This window comes from Eulemur rufifrons, chromosome 2 (assembly GCF_041146395.1).
Source record: "Eulemur rufifrons isolate Redbay chromosome 2, OSU_ERuf_1, whole genome shotgun sequence".
NCBI lineage: Eukaryota > Metazoa > Chordata > Mammalia > Primates > Lemuridae > Eulemur > Eulemur rufifrons.
Window position 1 is genome coordinate 18310603 of NC_090984.1, and position 17358 is coordinate 18327960.

A 17358-nucleotide genomic window follows, 5' to 3' on the forward strand; every position below is an offset into this window, starting at 1 on the left:
TCCCACCATGGCTCCCTAGTGCCCTCACCCACCCTAAAGACCTAACTCCTTTCTCCGACCTTGGCTCCTCTGGGTTTCTCTGGGTGATGAACGTTAAACAGGCCACACTCACAGCCTTTGCCCTGCAGTTCCCCCAGCCTAGAGCTTGAACCTCACCCACCAGGGTGTTCACAGCCCAAGGGTCACTCCCTCAAGGGGACCCACCCCCAGCACGGCCGGGGGTCCTGCCGGACGTGCTCAGAACCCATCCTGGACCCTCCTCCAGGGCCCCCGGCAGCAGGAGGTGCGAGGCTGCGGCTCCTCTCCCACCCACGGGCTCCCCAGGACATGCCAGGAGTAGAGGGCAGGGGTCTACCCATGCACTGCCCCTCCCCCCTCCGTGTCACAGCTGGGGGTGCCAGATAAGTCAGGACTGATTGACGCCCAACAGGGCCCTGGCCAGAGACTCCTCCCTCCGCCGGGGGAGGACAGTAACACCCCCCAGCACCCCAGTCCTGGGAGACTCCCAGGCCCCGTCTGTCCAGCAGGCCTGGAGAAACCCCCTCCCCCAAAGCAGGGAGAAGAATGAATGAATGAAGGAGCCCAGCCCAGGGGAGCAAAGCCAGGGCTCTGTGGGCGGTTCATGGTGGGGTTGGCTACTCTGGGCCCTTCCACGGGGGGCCTGGGTGGAGCCAGAGCCCCCCCCACCAGGGCAGCCCATCACCCCCACGTCCCGAATGATGAAATGAGGTTAGTGCCTGAGCTGAGGCCTGACTCCTGTGATAAGGGCCCTGCACGCCCTCCCCTCCCTCCCGCGGTGCGTCCGAAGAGGAGAAGGGGGGGCAGTTTGTTCACACCCCAGGAGAATTCAAATGAAAACGGAAGTCAGGAGGTGTCCCCCAAGTCCCAAGTCCAAGTCCACTCTCCCCGTGGACAGCCGTGTCTGTCTCCCGGAGGCTTGTGCCACGTCCCCATGTTCCATATCTCTCCCCTTCCCCCACCGCTGGTGGGAATTTGTCCTTGGCCTTGGTTTTTCCACCAGAAATGGGTCTATGGGGGGTGGGAGGCGCACACGGAAGGTGTGGCTGGAATGGAAGGAAAGGGCAGCAGGTGGTGGGGCCAAGCCACTAAGCCATGGCCTCCTGCCCGCCCAGGCCCCAGCAGACACCCCAAGGAGAACAAAGGCCGCAGTCAGGCGGGCAGGGGTGGGCGGGCTGTGGGCCGCCCCCTAGGGGCCCCTGGCACCAGCCACGGCTGCTTGTCCTGGTGCCAGGGCCCTGGAGGGAGCACCCAGGCCTCGGGGCTGGGCAGAGGTGGCGGTTGAGTGGGGGGCCCCCACAGGCTGCTCCACCCGGTGACTCAGCCCCAACATGGGCCTCCCCTGGGAAGACAATGGTGGCTTGTGGGTGCTGGGAGAGCCTCCTGACAGGTGTGAGCCCCAGGGAGGAGCTCTCTGAGCCTCAGTTTCCCTGACTATACAATGGGTTTAACCACTCAGGCATGAGGACCTCGCAAGTCAAGACATGGAAGGAAAGAGCTATATTGAAAGGCCTAAGGTGGGGCGGGGGGGGGGGGCTTTCTGATGGCTCATCTTGCCCTGGAGGGCAGGCACTGTATTGGTCACCGTCACCAGCGTGGCAATGCTGGGCACAAAGCCTGGTATACTGTCAGCACTCAGTAATTGAATGGACCAGGAATGGATGGTTTCTTCCCTTCCGTGGGTGAAACTGAAGGTCCTGTCTAGAAACCCAGGCCCCCGATCTATGGCTTAGTCTTGAGTGTGGGTGGGGAGTGTGCCCAGCCTTCGAGAAACCCCTTAGCTGGGGCAGTGGGGCCGAAACTAGCCACAGAGGGCCTCAGACCCCTCCGGTCGGCGCTGGTCTGCAGCGAAGGGCTGGGCCACAGGTGTGAGCTGTTGGTGTCTACTCTGTGCCCCTCACTTTGACTTTCCATTCTCCTTATGGGGAAACTGAGGCCCAGAGAGTAGCAAGAACATGCCCGAGGAGGTCACAGTGGGGTGGGGAAGGATGAGGGATTGGAACCCAGACCCCAAGACCCACCCATGGCCTCTCTCCAGACTTGCGCCTCGTCGGGGGCTCTCTGGGCCACAAAAGGTCACAGCCAGGGTCAGCCCAATGTGATGGTGGCGGTGGGAATAGCGTTCCAGGCAGAGGGCAGAGGGCAGAGGGCAATGGCCCAGGTGGGAATGGAAGGTCACTAAGGCTCAGGGGAGTGTAGATTTATCTCTGTGGCCTCAGAGAGCCCTGGAAGATTGTATTTTCATTTATTGTTACTTTTATTCTGACTCTGCAGTGTCTATGGTCCTCAAAAGCCGGAGGGCCCCTTGCCACGGGGCAACTTTTGACCCAAATATAGAAAGCCAGATCTGGCCCCAGGTCTGCCTCAACTCAGATCCAAATTCCATTTCACAGATGAGGAAACGGAGGCTTCGGCAGGCAAAGACACAGCTCGGGTTCCACTGTGACCCCCGATGCGGAGCAAGCCTCGGTTTCCCCGCCAGGAAAATGAGGCTATGGGGTCCCATCCGGGCCTGGGATGCCCGCTTGCAACACTCAGTACCCGGGGCCGGCCCCAGAAACTCAGAGACGACCTAGGCACAGAGGCCGCGCGGGCGCCCATGCAAACCTAAGAAAAAACTCCCGCACCCACCCCCACTCCTTCTCGCGGTCTCTCTCAGAGAGTCCCGCCTCCGCCGCGGGAGGGGGGGGACAGGGGGGCGGGGCCTCGTGGCAAATGGCCGGCGACCTCGCCAATCAGGCTTTGGCGACCTCCGATTGGCCACGTGCGTCCGCCTTATCTTTCAATCTCACGGCCCTTTTCCCCACTTGCGTCAGGGGACGTGCGCTACGTTCATATGTGCCTCCGCGCAGGAAGATAGTCCCTCCCGCGTCCCCGCGCCGTTGGCTGAAGGCCCCTACCCGGGCGCCCCTGCTCCCAGGCTCCAGGCCCCGGGGGGGACGTAGGGGTCCCCTCGCGGGCGCTCGCGGGGACAGAGCCGCAAGGCCGGGAGGCGGGCGGCGCGGGCGCGGCGGAGGGATCTGTGGCGTGGCGGGCGTGGCGCGAAACGGGGCGGGGCGGGGCGGGGCGGGCCTTACGCGGGGCGTGGCCTGCGCGGGCGCGGGCGGGGGGCGGAACATGTCTCCCGCCGCAGGAAGATGAGGCAGTGGCGGCGGCTGCGGACGTAGCGGGCCGGAGCCGAGCCGGACCCGACGCGGGCGGCGGGCACCGCGGGCACCGCGCACGCCGCTGCCCCAGCGCCCCGGCTGGCTGCGCGCGCGCACCGGCCCCGCGGGGCGGAGCGGGGGAGAGGCCCGGGCCACGCGCCGCCGCCGCCCACGCGCGACCCTCGGGGGCCCGGGCGCGGCGCCCCTTTGTCCGGGGGGGCCTCGCTTCATGCCGCCACCCCTCGCGCGCCGCGCGCCTGGCCGCGCTGAGCAGGTAACCGCGCCGGGCCGGGCCGGGGGGGCGGGGGGAGGGGGAGGGGCGCACCCGGGACCCGCGCTTTGTGCAAAGTTGGCTGGGTGGGCGGGGGGCGCCGCGGGGGTGCGGGGGGCCGGCGGGCGGGGCCCCAGTCATTGTTCTTCAACTTTGCGCGGCGACGTGGAGGGGCCCACGCGCCCCCCGCCTCGGCCGCGCACTCGGGACAAACTTTGCGGAGCTCGGCGGGGGCACGGGGGGCGTCGTGGGGACCCCCCCAGCTCGGGCGCGGGGCTCTCGGGGCGCCTCCTCCCCAGAGCGGCCCGGCGGGCGCGGAGTGTGCGGGCAGTGGGGAGGCGGGAGAGGCCTTTTGTCTGCGCGGGGACCGGGCGGCCGCGCGGGCCGCGGGCGCGGGTGGGGGCGGCCGGCGGGGGGGGACCGGGGGGAGAAACATCTGCTCCGCGTTAGTGCGGGACGGCGGCGGCGCGCGCTTCAAAGGATCTGGGCCGCGCCGCCTGCACCGGCCGGGGGTAGGGGTGGGGGGGGGCTTTCCCGGCCGCCTCCCGCTCCTCCCCCCCTCTCCAAAGAGAGACGCTGCCAGCTCCCGGTGGTTTCAAACGTCGTCCAGGTCGCCTTTCGAGTACCCAAAAGTCCTTGTGACGCCCCACAAGTCTTTCAGCTCCCCTATAAAAGCCGAAGTCGGCGCTCCCCCTCCTCCCTCCACTCCAGTCTGTGTTAAAATCGGTTTCAACTACCCCACAAAAAAGTGCAGTTTCGTACTCGTCAAAAAAATCAGTTTCACACGCCCTCCAAAAAAAGAAAGAAAACTTCGCGGGGGAGGGGGCGCGCAGGGGCGCCCGTTTCACACCCGGCCTGGTGGGCAGACAAAGAGCGGGGCTTCCCTGCTGCCAAAGTTAGGGCTTCCACGACCCCGGAACCCCCACTCCGCGCCCCCAGCCCCCACCTGCCTGCCTTTTTTTGGGCAGGAGACTTTGCTCCCTTTTCTGTGGGTGGGATGGGGCCTGGCAGGTAGATCCCCCCATCGTAGAACGGAGGCCTCCGGGGACCATGCGGAGGGGGGGGGCCGCGGGTATTGGGACTCCCTTCCCCCCAGGGGACAGAGGCAAGGGATGTTTTTAAAGTTACTTAAAAATAATTCCCGGATACATCGTGACAATAAAGCAACCTAGGGTGGTTTTTTTTTTTTTTTTTTCCTTTTCTGAATTCGTTTGAGTTTTCTCTGGGGGTGGAGGGAAGCTTCATGGGTCCCTCTGAAGGGCACCCCCCCCCACTGAGTCGCAAAGCCAGGAAGGGGCTTCGAGGCTGTCTGACTGGTGGATTTCTCAGTTTGAATTTGGGGGTGACTTCAGTGTTCTGTGACAGCTGCTAGGGGGGTTACCAAATTTCCCTTGGGGTGGGGCTGGTGGGGAAGCCTGGAAGTGGCTGGAAAGGGGAGATGTGGAGCCAGGAGAGGTTTTGGCCACTCCGCGTTCAGTTTAAAGCTTGCACTTGATTCCCTGGTGGCTGCCAAGGGCATCGAGGAAACTTGGATTCTCCCCGCTTTTCAAACTCCCTGTGGGCTCTGAGGAAGGGTCTGAGGAAGGGCCCCCAACTCTGGAGTTCCAGCTTCCCTGTCCTCCCCAAGACCCTCAGGGCCGTCCAGGGGGCTTTTTAAAGGTTTCCCCACTCCTCCTGTGTCCACATAGCACATAGGCCATGGTCGCTCAACCTTTTTCTTTCCCTTCCTGTTTTCTGTCCGTGTGTCCACCCTGCAGGGCTGTTTCTAGACCCGAGGTGCCCACCCCGGCCCCAGCACCCACTGTTGCTGCTGGAGGATGAGCCAGCCGCAGAGGATGGCGCCCGTGGGCACGGACAAGGAACTCAGTGACCTCCTGGACTTCAGCATGGTAAGCTTGGACCCCCGCTTTCCCCCTAGCCCGGCCCAAGCCTGTGTCTACCTGCTGGACACCTCCTCTGCCCCCAGAACCCATGGGCAGGCTTTTAAAGGGAAAGACCAGGTCGGCTGAAAAAACTCCAAGCAATGGGGCCTCGGTCTGTTTGGGTGGGAGGTCTTCTGGGAGTTGCTGGGGGAGTTGGGGTCCTCTCCGCTGGGCAGGCTGATGCCCCCATGGCAGTGTGTGCAGCATAGGGGTTTTGCCCAGCCACAGCATGGGGACAGCTTGCCACTTTACAGATGGGGAAACTGAGGCCCAGAGAGAGGAAAGGACTGCCTGGGCCTCTGGCTTCTGGTGGGGGGTGGCTGGGGCTTGGCCTCAAGCGCTCAGCCCTGAGGCCTCAGCTTGGTTGGGTGAGCAAATTGTGGTTTTGATCTTCCAATCTGTGAAATGGGTACAGTTGGGATCATTTGCACCATGATGGAGGCAAAAAAGAAAAAAATAGGGAGTGCTGAGTGGACCTAAGTGCTGGGAATGGGGCTGCCACGTCCTGGCCTTCACAGGGCTCCCCGTCTCGTGTGGGCAGAGGACCCATGATAAAACCAACTTTTCGGTCACACTGGATGGCTAGTGTGGAGCGGTCACGTTGCCACGAGCCTGGGTGTGGCTGAGCAAGAGGAGACCGTGTTAGGAGTCCCAGGAGTGGGTGTCCGCAGATAGCACCTGGCCAGGAGGAAGCACTCTTATTACTGTTCTGGTGGTTGGGGGGAAGGCAGGCCCCGTGGGGAGTGCGTGCGCATCCATATATGTCTTAGGTGGTTTGATTGTGTCTGAATGGTCCCTTTTGCAGCTGGGCAGATGGAGGCACAGAGAGGGTGCTGGCTCCCGGAGGTCAGACAGCTCAGGCTCAGTGAGGCCAAAAACTGGAGCCCCCTTGGGTGCTGCGAGCTGGTGGGTGTCTTGGAGACCCAAGGGCTTCAGTTTGTCTATCTGTGCAGTGGGGCCACACATTGTGGGTGTCGGGGGCCAGTCAGTGTCTCTTTGAAAAACCCAGGGACCTCGGTTTCCTTCTTTGGGCTTGACTGTGGATGATCCCTTAAACCTGCCCCCCACCCCCACCCTGCTAAGCACCATTTTGGTTTGAAACAGGTCAGGGGAGGCACTTTCAGTCTGAATTCAACACTCCCCCGGTACGAAGCGCAGGCCACTGAGGTCTGTCAAAAACAAAAGTCCCCAAACTGAAACATCAGCCACTGTGCGGAAAAACACGGCCCCCAGGACGGAGGGGCCGCAGCTCCGGAAGGGCCACGCTGGTATTTTTAAGTTCCGTTTTATTTTTGCCTCCCCGGCTGAGTAACCAGAGGTGGTTTGGTTGTTTTTTTGTTAAACTGACAAGTCACAGACTATTGGGCCGGAACAGACCAGCTTTTGGGGGGTTGCGGGGGCCCAGGTTCAGCCCTGCAGGACTCCGAGCCCCAAGCCACCAGGCGAAGGTCTCCCCCACCCGAGGTCAGAGCCATTGGCCCAGTTCACAGATGAGGAAACTGAGGCTGAGGCGAGGGGAGGTGCCAGCCCCTCCAGACGTCTTCCCCTGGGCTTTGCATGTAGCCCCATTTCTCCCTCCTCAATGTCATGAGGGGGGCTTGCCTGGGTGGTTAGGGGCACAGAGGCAGCCACCACTACTGCCCAGGTCCTCTCTGTGCTTTCATAGCTGCTCCTGTGCCACCTGCCCCACAGACATCGAGTCAATTTGTGTCTTTGAAACAACAGCTTTTTCTGAAATGAGCAAACACAAATCAATTGCCCTGGGACCAGTCCCCCCCCCCCACCCGCCCCGAGGCTGCGCAGAGGCCCCACCCTGCAAGAGTCCTGAGTCCATTTCACAGATGAGAAAACTGAGGCTCCACAGGGTGTGGGGGGTGGTCTGGGCTGGTCACAAGGCCTGCAGGACCCTCAGGACACGGCCTGGTGCCCCTTTGTGGCAGGTGCCATGTCACCATAGCCTCTGGCGTCCTAGAGGACAGACTGAACAGAAACAGAAGCAACCTGCACCCCATGCACTTGGCTGAGCCCTAGGCCTGGGGTCCATTTGGTTCTGGTCCTGGCCATGCCACCCTTCCCCCAAAGCAGGCCTCAGTTTCCAAATGGCAGAGCGGCCCTGTTCCCTCTCTCTGGGGGGAGGTTGGGCCAGTTCCCATGTGACACAGAGGATGCAGTTCTGGGTCGGAACCTACCTCCAGGCAATACCACCCCTCCCTGTGAACCAGTGCGTTGTTCTCCCGGGGCAGATGAGAATGTGGACTCAGTTTCCCCTAGAATGGGGGTGTGGGGGAGGGGTCCTGCTCCCTTACATGGCCCCAGGCACCCTGCCTTCACCCCCCAGCTGGCAGGGAGGTCTTGGGGACTGCTGGGGTGACTCTGTCCAGCAAGCCCCTGGCCTGGATTCCAGCTGCTTGAATCACTTGGGACCCAGACAGGATCTTTAAACCCAGCCCCTTGGGGCAGGGCAGGGATGTGCTTTGTTTTTTCTGTGGCAAAAAGGTTTGTTGATGTTGGTTTTTTCCGGTTAATGCTGCTAAGCTGTTTAATCTTTAGGGATTTAGTGCCCTGGGTATGGGTGAGCTGGGAAGGAGGCGCCCCACACCTTAGCGCCTGGGAGCATGGGAGCACAGCTGAATCGCTGTAGCTGAATCGCTGTGTGGCGTGGCCTTCCACGGCCCCTCCAGCTTCCTGCCAGCCCCAGGGCTGCTCCATGTCACCCCTGCCTCAACCTGCTGCCTCCTTGGGCCTCAGTTTCTCTTTCTACCAGGCGGGCTGATGCCTACCCTCATAGGGGGTAGGGGACACAACCCCTGTTCCCAGCTTCAGGGCCTGCCCCACAGGATCTGGTGTCAGTGCACACAGGCGATGCTTCCTGATCCGTTGGGAAGTATTGGCACAGTCGGTGACCCCAGCCAGTTTTCGTGCATTGGGGCCTCACTTCAGAGTTTTGCAGTATACCGCTGTTGAGGGAACGTGATATTCACTCTTTAAAGGTGAAAAGCAAAGGCAAGTTTGCATCGCTTTTGGAGAGGATAAGTTGTATCCATTGTTCTGCAGAAAACACACTGTGAACAGCAGAATCTGAAGTTCTACTAGATACTGTTACCTACAGGGTGACGCATTTAGGCATCGAGGAGGGGAGCCGTTGTCTGGCCTTTTTGCACCCTGGGGGTCGGGGCCCACGGTACACCCAGATTTGGGGCATGACAGGCCTCGGGGTCTTTGGGTCTCCAGTGGGACAGGATGTGCCTGGGTGGAGCTAGGCTGCCGGTCCCCAAATGTCCCCAAGCCCTATCCCCTGGTGTTGAGCCTGGGATTGCGGGGTTCAGTTTGCCACCTGCTCCCACTCACCTCTCCCTCCTCTCCCTGCAGATGTTCCCACTGCCGGTGGCCAACGGAAAGGGCCGGCCCACCTCTCTGGCCGGTGCGCAGTTTGGAGGTTCAGGTAGGACCACAGCTCCCGGCCATTGCCTGTAGGGATCTGTTGGGGTTAGAGTGTAGGGTGCGGGGGCTGGGGAGGGGATGGGGGTGGGCAGAGCAGATCAGGTGGGGGCAATGAGCCTAAGAGCCCCCAGGTGCTGCCACTGTCTTTCGCACAACCTGACCGGGCCTGGCGGACAGAACCCAGCAGGCAGTGTGCTGTCCTGTCGGGCCCCCCACCCCTCGTGTTTGGAGTCTGGGCCCTGGCCTTGCGGTGGGGGCTTGTGGGGGCTTGGCCTATGTGCAGATGGGGGGCTTGAGGCTTTGTGTCTAGTCCGTGCACAAGGGGGAAGCTAAGGCTCAGAGGAGGTGTGACATGGAGCCCCAGATCCCAGATCCCACCCACTTTGTAAGTCCCAGGTGAGGTCCAGCTGCCCCAACTGTTTTCACCCAGTTATGTATTAAGCACTTATCATATACAAGGCCCAGCACTAGGGTGACCAGTTTTCCTGGTGTGCCCAGGACTGAGGTGGCCTTGGGGGCTCCATGGGATCTGGGACTTTGAGCACTAAAACCGTAGACTTCCCAGGCTGACCTCGACAAGTCTGTCACCCTGACCGATGCCATGGGTGGGCGGTGTTGGGGGTTGGGAGCCAGCAGGGAGGAGGGCTGAGAATTGACTGAAGGCTCAGCCAGGCATGGTGGCTCTCGCCTGTGATCCCAGCACTCTGGGAGGCCGAGACAGGAGGAATCACTTGAGGCCAGGAGTTCCAGACCAGCCTAGGCAACCCAACAAGACCCTGTTTCTATAAAAAAAATTTTAAAAATTAGCGAACTGTAGCGGCATGTGCCTATAGTCCCAGCTCCTCGGGAGGCTGAGGCAGGAGGATGGCTTGAGCCCAGGAGCTGGAGACTGCGGTATGCTGTGATTGTGTCACTGTACTCCAGCCTGGGCAACAGAGCGAAACCCTGTCTAAAAAAAATGGCATGTGGGCAGGCTTGGGAGGAGCACGTGGCAGGGCCAGGCTGCAGCCCGGGGAGGGGAGGTCTCCGGGGAGCGGGTGTTCGAGCAGAGACCTGAGGACATGAGGAAGGTAGCCATGAGGGTGTGGGCGAAGAGTGTGCCAGGCAGCAGGCTCAGCCTGTGCAGAGGCCCTGAGGCCAGGCGGTGCCCAGCTGTTGGAAGCACAGTGAGGAGGCCAGTGTGGTCAGAAGGCTGTGAGGTAAGGACAGGGAGGGGATGGGGCAGGTTGCTGTGGTCCTCGTGGGCCTCGGAGGGGCACCTGTCTCTGTTCCAAAGGCAGCAGGGAGCCACGGAGGGTTGTGGGCAGAGAGTGGTCTGTCGTATGTTTCAGGAATCCCACCCTGGCTGTCTACAGGAGCCCCTGGCGGAGGCCAGGGCAGGCACATCTTCAAGGCTGTTTTAGGGTCTCCAGTGCCTTTGGTTATCTTCTTGGACTTGAATGTCTTCCTGGGTGTCTTGGGTTTGGGGCCCCTTAGGCTGTGTCCATCCCCGACTCTGGGATCAGGGTGGACAGTTCCGTCTTACAGTTGTCTCCAAAAGCTACTGGGGATGACCTTTGGGCTCCACCTGGGGGAGGAGGAGTTTTGAGGGGTGCCCAGGGTGTTTCATGTTGGCACCCCCACCCCCAAAGGAGGGACATCACGTTCCTGCCCCACTGGCCTTCTCGTCGGCCTGAGGAAGTCACTGCAGGGTGGCCGGAGTGCTCCCGGAGGCCTGGAAATCCCCATGGCCTCCTGCCATCCCCCCGGAAGCAGCCCCCAGGAACTGGAGGTGCTGACACTTCCCTGCCTCGGCAGAGGGTCAGGGCTAGGGACTTCCTGGAGGAGGTAGTACAGACACAGCAGCAGTCTCCTGTTGTCCCCCCAGACCTCTGCCCCAAGCTTACAGCAGTGCCTGGCAGGGAGGCTGGCTTGGAGGGGGGTCTCTGTCTTTCCTCATCCACTGTCCTCCCTCATTCTCCCTCCCCTCCTGCTGACCCTGAACAGCCTGAGCCGTGGTGGTGGGCTTGGCTCAGAGAACATTCCCTCCGGGCCGGCCATGCCTGGCCCTGGCAGGAGCCCTGTAACCACTTGCAGATGGATGTTTTGGTAGCCACGGGCCCCCAAATGCATCATGCTGAGTTTTCAGGGGGCTTGTGAGGCCCATCATGCTGCATTTACTGCCTTTGAGGGATGTAGTGTAGTTGGTCTGGCCTGGGACACCCCTGTCCCCTTCCCCTGGTTCAGTTCCAGCAGCTAACACCAGCCTGAGCCCTGGGGTGGCACAGGACAGGGAGCCCTAAGGTCTGAGCTTAGACACCACACTCCCCCTCGCTTCTTGGAGCTCCAGGCCCCAGACAAGCTGTGTCACCTGTGTCGGGCAATGTTATTTTTCTGAGCCTCAGTTTCCTTATCTGCACAATAGGTGTCTGCCCTGTCCTCAGAGGACTCTGGAGTCAGTGGGTGTGAGAGGGGTCTGTAAGCTGTGGGGCACATCTTGACGGAGTCCTCTTGGCCCTGCCCGGACCTCGTGGTGAAGGGGACCCCAGGACTGCAGTCACCCTGAACTCAGAGGACCCTGGGTGGCGGGGAGTGTGGCAGTCCATCAGCAGGGTGGGGTAGCCCCGGGGCTGTGGGACCCCTGCCAGGCCCCAGAGGGGTACAGCTTTCTTTCAGACGGGCTCAGTCGGTTTTCGGGGGACACCGCCATCTGTCAGGATGTCCCAAATGCTAGAGTGCCGTGGCATCGGCCTAGCTCACAGCAACCTCCAATTCCTGGGCTCAAGTGATCCTCCTGTCTCAGCCTCCTGAGTAGCTGGGACCACAGGTCTGAGCCACCGTGCCCGGCCAGTGATGTTTCTTGTTAACAGTTTCTCATACTAGAGACCCCTTGAATTTCAGGCATCCTGTTTTAGCCGCTGAATCAGCTCCGCCAGCAGCGTCGTTCACTTGCGATTGCCTGTGTGTGTTCTGGAGTGGTGCCGTCAGAGGCTGCGTTTCTGACCCCCGGGCAGGTCGTGTCTCTCTCCTCTCTCGGGAACAGCCTCTGAGTGGGCGCAGCAAGTGACTCCATCTGACGCTTTTCCTGGGGGTGTCCTTACCTCCCTGCTTGTGGAGATCTGGTCCACGCCTCTTGTTCATTTTAGCATTTTCTTAGGGAAAAAAAATCATCTCAGCCACGTATTAAAATGCCTCGAGGGTTCTGTTCTTTAAGAACACGTGGAGTCACCTCTCGTTTGTCTGTTTGCTCACAAGGATCTGCAGTGTGTCTCGGCTGACCTTTACTTATGTTTGTTCCTCTTTGTTCCTCTGTCCTTGATTCAGCTGCCTGGGCTTTATCTACTTTATTGATTGTTCTTCCAAGAAATTTGCTTCATTGGTGGATCAATACTTATCAATTAATTGACTGCTTTTCTCTTTTATCTTAATTTCTCCTTTTTTTAAAGCTTTCCCCCCCCTCCCCGACTTTTGAATCGAAATCCTCATTTGTTTACATCTGTTCTCTTGTTCAGTAGCCGGAGTGTTGAGGATTATAAATTTTCTTCTGAGGACCATGTTAGTCTTACTCCATCACTGCCAACAATATGCATTTTTGTTGTATTAGGTACTTGATAATTTTTTTTTTTTTTTAATGGACAAAGTCTCGCTCTGTCGCCGAGGCTGGAGTGCAGTGATGTCATCACAGCTCACTGCAGCCTCCAATTCCTGGGCTCAAGCGATCCTCCTGCCTCAGCCTCCCGAGTAGCTAGGACCATAGGTGCCACCACCATACGTGGCCAATTTTTATATTTTTAGTAGAGATGGGGTCTCTCTCTTGCTCAGGCTGGTCTCGAACTCCTGGCCTCAAGTGATCCTCCTGCCTCGGCCTCCCAAAGAGCTGGGATTACAGGTGTGAGTCACCACACCCAGCCTGATATTTGATTTTTTTAAAAAGATGATTTCTGAGTTCCAAATTGGGTGTGGAGTGTTTGTTTCTTGATTTCTTGGCCTCCAGTGTCAGAAATCAGATGTGGCTTCAGTGGTGGCTGCTGTTTGGAAGCCATGTGTGTCGTGCTCTGGCCGGTGGATGGGCCACTTGAGCAGTGGGATCTTTCCTGAGTACTTGGGAGGTAGTTTGACGTGGGGCTGTGAGGTCTTTAGCCCGTAGCTGCACCGTGTTTAGATGTTTAATCTGTTAGATGTCGAGGACGACGAGCAGGGCTGTTCCCCCACCCTCGTGTTTGCTGGTGTCTGTTTCTGCGTATTCCGATGCCGGGTTATTGGGCGTGTGGAGGCCACAGACAGCAGGATGCGTTGTGGGTCGGGCGTCTTCACGGCAAAGCACCTTGTGCCATGGTGAGAACCCGTCCCCCGGATTCACACTGTATGTGCCTGTCACAGCCTCTGCTTTTGTGCGCACGGCCTGGTGTGTCCATGTGTACCTGGTTATGGTCTGACCGGGTCACTTGTTCCAGAACTGTCTATTGCAGGTGCTGTGTCTTTAGATTTAAGTAAATCGAGTCCAGGTCCATCTTACCTCTCAGCCTTCCCTCCATACTCTCTCGTTTTCCGGTTCCCGTCTTTGTGCCTGCGATGACTTCTGTCCAGCGCGTCTCCCTGAACCGTTCTTGGAAGGTCTGTGCCAGTTTGTGGCTCTAGCAGCGATTATTTTCCTAGTTGTGAATAACGAGTGTAAACGCTCCGTTTCTCGCTCTTTGCGCTTCAGAAGTGAAATCGCATCTCCCCCTTTTGCAGGGCAGAGGAAGAGCGAGCTGCTCTGTCTCTTCCACCCTGGTGTTTGGTGTCAGTAAATCGCCACTTTTAAAAAACATTGTGTCTCTTCGTTTGTGGGTTGTATATTATTTGTATTTTACTGGGAAACATTTGTATCGTTGCGATGGTGACCCTGCCGCTTACTGTGAGGGCCCGAGCAAACAACTTTTCTTTTATGCTTCAGTTTTCTTATCTGTAAAATGGGGATAATTGTGGCCATGGCAAGGATTCGATGATGTAGAACACTCCTGGGCATGGTCCTTCTGTAGATGCCATGTGCTTTGTAATTTCCTCGAGGACATGTGGTGATTGCTGTCTTCATAGTCATCTGTCCTGGGATAAATCATTCTCTAATCCCCAGACTTCGTCTTTTCTTTCTGTTGTGTGTGTTTCCCTCACATGTCTGTTGCTTGCAGAGAGGTTGCAGGTTTTGGGGGCATTCTTGGCTGCTGCCTGGGTACTCCTAGACACCAATAGGGGGAGGTGGGGGGGTTTCTGTTGTCACTGTTGTCACTGATGTGAAATTTGCAGTGGAAAGGGGGGGTTCTGTTTCTCTGTTAATTATTGTTTACATATTTGTCAGGACAGCTCTGCTCACCGGGGAAGCCCCCAGGGCTTGGGGCTGACTCTCTGGGGTCCGGGGAGAGGTTGGGTTCGGAGGAGCCCCTGGTTTCTGCCAGAGGAGGCTGACGTGTTGCCTGCACGGCCTCACGGCTACTCCGCTGCAGGGTACATCCTGCCACTTCGGGGCTCCACTCAACGTTCTCTGCTCGCCAGGGGTGGGCCTCAGGCCCCACTCTCCTGCGCCCCAGACACCAGGGGCGGACGTAGGAGGGTTTCCCGGGATGCCCAGCCCCTACAGGGAAGGGCTCCAGGCTGCTCCGGCGACACTTTCTTCCCCACAGTCCAGTCCTCTGCAGGACACTGGGAGCGTCTCAGCTGCACCCTCTGGCCACTGGCTGCCCTGGGAGAGTCAATAAGGTTCCAAATTCTGCAGACCAGAAAAGCAAAACAGGAAGATAAAAGGGGCATAAGTTAGTCTGGGCAGAGGGCACATCCTCCCTCCCTGTAGCCCCTCCCTCAGTTTTTGCTTCTATAAAAATTGAAAGCTGCCCCCTACCCCCAAACCAGCGTCTGATCTTGCCCCTCGTGAGCCCCCAGGTGACTAGAAGTGGGTCAGAGAAGCGTCTTGGCCTGCGGGGCAGTGGGGTAGGTCGGTTTCTTTAAGATTTTTAATTATAACAAAAGAAGGAGGGAGAGCTGGCCAGCTCGGAGGTCTCATTGACCACGCGTGCTGGGGATGGCCCCACACGGGCCTGAGTGGAGCAGAACGTGAGCAAGCACTGCCGGGGCACTTGTGTTAAGGCGTTGCTGTTTGTTTTATTTGTCAGGTGCAATCGTGGTCGGTGGTGGTTGTGATTATCGTCACTAGTAGTTTAGTCGTTATCTTTGGGGGCTGCGTCGTCCAGCACGGCAGCCACCAGCCGCGGATGGCTGTCTGCGTTCTCACTCGTTGGAGTCACATGGAATTGGAAGTTCTTTCCCTCCAATGTCTCTGGCCACATTTCAAGCTTGTTGGACAGCGTGGCTGGAGAGCTTTTTGGTTGTGGCGGATAGTTAGTTCCATTGGAGAAACAGTCATTTCTGAGCAAAATAAAGAAGTGGGAGGCAAGTGTGTGGGGGACCTGGGCTGGGATGGGGTAGGGGCAGGCCCAGACAGGGGTGCATTGGAAGGACCGGAGAGGGCTGAGGTCAGGGAGGAGTTTGGTCTCTACCCCGAGGGTGCTGGGAGGTGTTAGAGGGAGGGGGGGACAGCAAGTTTTTGCTTCTAAAAGCTCACGTGCCCAGGCATAGCTGCGGGGACTAGAGCTGGGGTTCTGATCTGGTGAGGCCACCTGGGGTACAGCATAGGAGGGGAATGGTTCCCAGGACTCTGGCCTGAGACCCCTGGGTCGGGGCACACTGCAGAACTGGGGCTGCACGATGACGTTTCCAGGTGGATCTGAAGCCAACCCCTGCTGGTGTGTCCGAGGGCTTGGGGCAGGGCCGATACCCAGCAGGGTTTTACCTGTCGGGCTCTGGGACCTACTCCGGGTCCTGAACTCTGGGGCTCGGGCTCTGGCAGTTTCTATGCCAGTCTTCCTGCGCAGCAGTCAGCCCACTCTCTCCATAAAGGGCCAGGTCGTGACTGTCGTGACTGTCTTGACTGTGCCGGCCAGTTGCTTACTGCCACCACCGCTTGGTTCTGCCGAGACTGCTGTGGACAGTGTGGGAACAGACGGGGTGTGGCCACGTGCCAATAAAACTTTATTTACAGAAACAAGCAGGGGGCCAGACTTGTCCATGGGCCACTGGGTCCTGCTCAGTACTGAGTGCCTGTGGAACCTGTTCCCTCATTCGCAAATGGGCCACAGTCACCGGCGACCAGGCCCAGGAAGCCAGGGATGGTGAGGGTTCGTTGAGCACTGTGTTCATTGTCATCCTAGCGGCAACCTGGGCAGGTGGGCGGCTCTGCCATCCAGTCCTCTGGAGTTGGAGCTGAAGCCCCGAGGGTTAGCCGTGCCCCCTCCCCACCACCCTCTGCATGTCCACTTCCGGGCCGCTCGGTGGCCAGGCGGTCCAGAGCAGGCAGCATCCTTCCTGGGCACTGCTTGTGAGGATTTCACCTCTAACGTTTAAAAAAAAAAAATCACAAAAAAAATTACACTCCAACAGCAACATCTTATTCTATTAGTACGTTTTAATTAGAACACGAGCAAGGGATGTATTATGAATATTCATGACTGGGTTATTAAAATGCATAATTAATCGGTGGGGATTTTAATAACTGTATTAACGTGGGGGGAGCTGTCCCTATTTTTGTCATTGGTGGAAGTGGGGAGGCTGAGAGCCGGGCAAGGGGGGTTTCCCGAAGGGGCAGAGCGGGGCCGTCGCCTCTGTTGGGGGCTTGTGGGGCCAGTCTGGGAGCCAAGGGCTGTGGGGCTGGGTGTGTGTCCTTGCCGGGCACCCTGGCTGATACGGGGCTTCCCCTTGCTCACTCCAGGGCCCTGGCACCTGTGGGTGTGTTATAGGTGCCCACTGGGATGGGGTTGCCCAGCGCAGGGATGCCCTTGCCTAAGGTGGGGGCTGTGGCCAGTGGGGAACAGATAGTAGGCAGGTGCCTGTTGAGGGAAACTGAGGCCCAGCAGGTACTGGTGCTGTGCCCAAGCTCATGCACCCAGCCCGCTCCCCCAAGGTCCAAGTTAGCTAAGGCCAGCATCTTGGGGAGCAGGCACCCCAACCCAGCAACAAATGCTGAGTGGCTTCCTGGAGACTATGAGAGCCCCCTGCCCAGCCCCCCACCCCACCCCATAATCCCATTGGAAATTTTTGATTAGAAAACAAAATCTAAATGAGTGGTATGAATATTCATCACACTGAGAGATTAATATGCATAATTATGCAGATTAGACAGCAATTAAACACCAATTCTCTGGGGGGAATGATTAACACAAAGGCACCAAAATAGAAGGATGCAATTTGGAATAAGTTTATGGTGTGGATGAGCAGGGGTGGGGCGAGGGAGCCAGGCTGGGGTGCATGGTGTACCCAAAGTGTCCATCCTGGCTGTGGTGGCAGGTGGCGGCAGCCCGAGCTGATGCCCGGCACAGGCATCAGGGCAGGGGCTCCCCGGCCTGGCACTCAGTCTCAAGACTTGGGCATGGATACGTCAGTCCAGCAAAGTTCAGTCTGTTTGTAGCCCCATCTGTGGAGGAGGGAAACTGAGGCACAGGGAGTGGCTCATGGCCCCATGAAGGGGGACATAGTCCCCAGCCCCGGGAAGGGTCCA

The 17358-nt window shown here is 58.9% G+C and overlaps 1 protein-coding gene across 4 annotated transcripts in view; it reads left to right on the forward strand.

The window, feature by feature from the left end:
* The first annotated feature begins 3286 nt into the window (after positions 1 to 3286).
* The window catches only part of TCF3 (transcription factor 3), a 32343-nt gene continuing 18271 nt past the window's right edge, over positions 3287 to 17358 (forward strand). For all 4 annotated transcript variants that reach the window (XM_069480924.1, XM_069480926.1, XM_069480927.1 and 1 more), the window contains exons 1-3: positions 3287 to 3438; positions 5193 to 5324; positions 8727 to 8799. In XM_069480924.1, coding sequence (XP_069337025.1) covers positions 5253 to 5324; positions 8727 to 8799 — 145 coding nt within the window. In that variant the 5' untranslated portion in view covers positions 3287 to 3438; positions 5193 to 5252. The remainder of the gene's footprint in view (positions 3439 to 5192; positions 5325 to 8726; positions 8800 to 17358) is intronic.